Source organism: Bemisia tabaci, chromosome 7, assembly GCF_918797505.1.
Source record: "Bemisia tabaci chromosome 7, PGI_BMITA_v3".
In the NCBI taxonomy this organism is placed as follows: Eukaryota; Metazoa; Arthropoda; class Insecta; order Hemiptera; family Aleyrodidae; genus Bemisia; species Bemisia tabaci.
The window spans coordinates 49516018-49520933 of record NC_092799.1 but is presented as its reverse complement, the minus strand read 5'-3'; the positions used below and the strand labels follow the sequence as shown (position 1 = coordinate 49520933).

The 4916-nt window shown below is 42.1% G+C and overlaps 1 protein-coding gene across 1 annotated transcript; it reads right to left on the bottom strand.

The window, feature by feature from the left end:
• Positions 1-1959: 1959 nt before the first annotated feature.
• On the bottom strand, positions 1960-3525 carry LOC109030848 (uncharacterized). The gene has a single exon (XM_019042028.2). The coding sequence runs from the start codon at positions 3523-3525 to the stop codon at positions 1960-1962; it is 1566 nt and encodes a 521-aa protein (XP_018897573.2).
• Positions 3526-4916: the final 1391 nt, after the last annotated feature.

The following is a 4916-nucleotide window of genomic DNA, read 5'->3' as shown; positions in this document are numbered from 1 at the left end:
TATCATCAAATGCCTACACATACAGAAAAAATTAACATATTTTGGTTAATATGGGATGGGAAAAATAAAATAACTCTAAATTTTAGCTGGTGTTTGGCAGGCATTCCATTATTTTTGTGGTATGTTCAACGCGCAGTGTTTCAAAATCCACGGACATTTTAGTTAGTTTGAGTTTCACTTCCTATACTGACCGAAGGCAACATGAGAACATAATATTTTTCTCGGTGTAGGCGAATAGTTTAAACAGCTACGAAGTTTAGTACGCTTTGGAGTAAATTCTTGAAAGTATGGGGAGTAAGAACTCATCCAATTTTTGAACTTTCCTCGTATTTTACTCTCAAAATGCTCCTCTCAAAATGTTGAGACTAATATTCATTCAAGGGCTAAAAACTATCAGAAATACCATTGAATGCTGCAATGTGAAAATCGTGTGCTGCAATGGGATGGAATCCATTGGATGTATGTTTGCGAGTATTGAACGGGCACCTCCAAAGTGGATTTGCTGCTAGTACTGAGACAAAAAGCAAATCAATTTATTTTATATGTATTGGGGTTAATGATGAACTTTGAAGGGACTGCTTATTATACTCGAAATCATACCGCGTGTTTAAAATCCGAAGTAATTCGGTAAATAAACCACCAATATCCAAAAGTCAGTACGGATTATACGTAAGAATTCAGCGGAATTATAAGAAGGTAAGACTTGCTATAATATTGCTTCTGTGCAGTGTGCAGATCCTCACATCAAAAGTCTGAACCGTGGAGACCAAATCCGTATCCAGAAGATTTAACTAATCGTTGATATGCAGGATTACGGGTATACATTACTTCATCGGCGGAATGATTTCTCTTAAATTGTGGGATTCCATAAATTGATGGACGGATTGATTTGCCGTGCTGCTATTTCACGTTTTTGCCATTTCTCTCCTCATTACATGCACTACTGCTAGGTATGCAAATCTGCAAGTTTTGCGTTTATTTTTTCATTCATTCTCTATCAAAATGGATCGGACTTCCAATAAAATGTAAGTGTATCATGCGCACTGGAAAAAAAACACATTGGATCTAAATCCAGACTCTTAAAAACATCGACAAGAAAAAATACTCTTGATTCAATTAGATTTAAGCTTAAATCAAGAACCAAGCCTCTTAATTTGAGCGGATTTCCTTTTGATTTAAGCTTAAATCTGATTGAATCAAGAGTCTTTTTTCTTGTCAATGTTTTCTAGAGTCTGGACTCTAGATCCAATGTGCTTTTTGTTCCAGTGCGAGTAACAAAAAAGTAATTTTCCAGATAGAATACAATCATTTCCTTTTTCAAAAAATAAACGAAAAATACACCAAAAAGTGCCTCAAAAGTTTCACGAAAAGCGGGACGAGAAAAACTTTTGACATCTGGTTGCATCCTTATACATTGTATATAAGATGTACATAAATGAAGCAAACAGTTCAAGCTTATTTAGACCAAATGCGAGAAAACACCTCATGAGTGCTCGAAAAGCGGATGATTCTGCCTGGCAATCTATGATACAAATATTTCAACTCTGGTGTGAGCAGTGAAGTATCGCACGATACTGAAGGCGTTTCCGACTGGTGGCAACAGTCTGACGTACACAACAATGCGTGCTATGTGAAGGAATCAAATACACCTGCGTCCTCGTCATTTCTTTAACAAGAGTCAGGATTTACGAAGATACATAGAGTTGAAAGAATATTTGTAATTGTGAATATTACAGATTAATTCGAGTGTCTTGCCTCAACATACCCGATTCTCACCTGACAGCCAAGATACTCATAGCCATTCTTGATAGCGTAGAAACTATTTCACAGGAACAATGAATAATCCTGTGTAAAGATTTTTTTCAATGAAAAGGTTTTTTTTTTTTTTTTCCTTTTTCTGGTGGGTTGCCCCATGCACTGCGACCTCTCGATCTATTGTGCCCAGTTGTTGGTTCCTGGTTAGTCCCAGAAGCCCTCCCCTTCAACAAGTTGGAGGAGAGTGCCCGCAACTAACTCAGGTGCTAGACAGTCATCCCAGGAGTTATCTCCTCGGATGTCCTGTCTTTTCTTTTCCAGAGCTTCACAGTCGAAGATGATATGCTCTGCAGTTTCCTCTTCTACCTCACACAGCCTACACTTTGGTTCATCCTTGAAGATACCCATCCTGTGCATGTGTTTCCGCAGGAGATTGTGTCCTGTCAGTAATCCCGACAGTATACCTAGCTGCTCCCTGCTACGATGCAACAGGTTTGCAGTCATTTTCCTTGAGTAGCCTTCCAGCATTTGCTTGGAATGTCTCATGCCTTCGGCATTCTGCCACTCTTTGTTCGCCTCTTCCATCACCCAGTCCCTCACTGTTGTTCTGAATCCTTTTTTGGTCAGTCCAAACACTGGTTCTGGTCCGATGTAATTTTCCTCTGATGCCTCCTTAGCTAAGCGGTCAGCAGTTTCGTTCCCCCTCACACCTGTGTGCCCACGAACCCACACCAATGTGACGTGGTTGTCGTTGGCCAGTCTTGTGAGCCTCTGTATGCCCTCCATGGTCAATTTTGAATTGACCTTGAAGTTTGATACCGCTTTTAGAGTTGCTTGGCTGTCCGAGAAAAAGGTGATCCTTTTGTCTCTCCAGCCTTTGTCTATAGCGTTATTCGCTGCCATCATTATGGCGTATAGCTCCGCCTGGTTCACCGTGGTGCTCCTGCCGAGACTCGCCTTCAGTTTGCAGTTTTTGTTTCCGTACACCGCTGCTCCTGTCTTATCTCCTGACTTAGATCCGTCAGTGAAGTAGCTAACTTCCGAGGCAGCCAGGGCATCGTCTACCATTTTCTGGTTCCCCTCGCCTTCGCTGATGCGGAGCCTGTATGGAATGTCGAAGTTGTACGTTGTTTTCATTTGATCAGAGACCATGTGTAAAGCCGGAGGGAAGCTTGGACTCTCACAGAGTGACTGGTGTCTTGGCCGCAGTTTGCCATCTAAGCTGTTGGTTTTCAGCCTAAAGGCTCCTGCTACTGCCTCCCCCTTCACTGCTAGGTGCAGGGGTGGCAGGCCTAGCATCACCTCCATTGCCGCTGTTGGAGTTGTTCTCACTGCTCCTGTCGTGTACAAGCATGCCAGTCTTTGCAGCGAGTCCAGCTTATTCCGAGCTCCCTTTTGCTCCGTTTTTTCCCACCATATGCATGCTGCATATGTTATGATGGGTCTTACTATCGACGTATAGACCCATTTGGTTATCGCCGGTTTCAGCCCCCACCTCTTGCCAACCGACCTTCTGGCCAAATTCATGGCCCTTTTTGCTCGGTTTATGATGTGCTCTAGGTGCTGGTTCCAGTTCATTCTTTTATCTAGGTAGACACCTAGATATTTGACTGTGTCAGCCACCTTAATTTCACTTCCAAAAATGCTTGGAGCTTGGATGTTACCTAGGTTGTATTTCCTTGTGAATGGGACCAATGTCGTCTTCGTAGGATTCACCCTGAGGTTCTTATCTCTGCACCACTCCTCCACGATCCTGAGAGCTCCGCTCATTAGGTCTGAGAGGTCGTTGCAGTGTTTTCCTCTTATCAGTATAACGAAGTCATCTGCATATGCTTGCGCATAGTATCCAGCCTCATTTAGACGAACCAGAAGTTCATCTGCTACCAGGTTCCACAATTTGGGAGAGATGACTCCCCCTTGTGGGCAGCCCCTGGTTGCGCGAACCCTTCTCGATTCTCCGAACAAGTCTGCGAATGAAAAGGTTAAAAAAAAGAAGAAATCGATGGTAAAACTACCAAACTACGAATCTTGCTTGCGGTGTTCAAAAATCTCCTCTCCCATTTTATTTTTTTAAAGGAGAACAAATAAACATCATTCCTTGAAGTTTTTTTCCAGGATTTGCCCGGCACAGAGAAGAAAATTGAAGGAAGTTTTTCAGAATGGACATGCATTTAGTAGTCCTCCATTGAAAAAATGAAGTATAAAAGGAAGTCTACGACATCTCAAACCGAGATACGCTGCTGCTATGTAGTTTCGCCATAGAAATGCAATCCACATACCCTCCCCCAATTTTTCCGCACGGAGGCTTCCTTTAACATATTTTTTCGTCGGAAAGGCAGGCAACGCGATTTAGGCCTGCAAATTTCTCTTTTGTTCAAGTAGCAATCACACAAGGTTGCCAAATAACCCAAAGCCGAAACCCTACACCACTTACAAAATAAATCAAACATACAAAACTGGCAATCTCGCAAGTGGGAAACACTGCCAAATCATTCACCATTAATTCAACTTTCATCGCGAGGTTCGTAATTTTTCCGTCTAGTTGCGCAGCGCTGTCGTCGGCGGCCGGGCTGACCCCCTTACGTCGGCGGAAGAAGTGAGGAACCCGTGATTAGGCAGACCCTAATGTGTACTTTTCGGATTTGCTTTTGCAATTGAGTTATCTGATGAAGGAGTCGAACTCACTGAGTCGGAGCTGGCGCCCCCAGGCGAGGGCAAGAGAACCAAGAGGGACCGGGCCCAAAACCACGTTGCCACCCTGAAAAAAGAACTCAAAGAGCATTTCATTGTGTATGTATTACGCTTATTTAATATGAACATTCGAGAGTTGCCAAATTTCCTTCGATGAAATGTTTATTTTTCAGAAAAATTATGAATATTTTCCCTTGAAATTTTCAGACACTTTAGATCAAATTACAAACAAAATTATCTGAGAAATTGGTGGACAAACATTCAAAAATTTTCCTGAAAATTAGCGATTTGGAAGGAGAAATTTGGCAACGCCTGATTATATGTACATATGTATTATAATGTTTGAATTTTAAAGCTTGGTGAGAAAACCCCCTAAGAAAACGATTAGATATTATCTATCTATCTATAATGCCGTTCCCTAGACGAAGGAACGTAACTCTACTGCCGTGCTAAGGAAGAACGTCGTATGA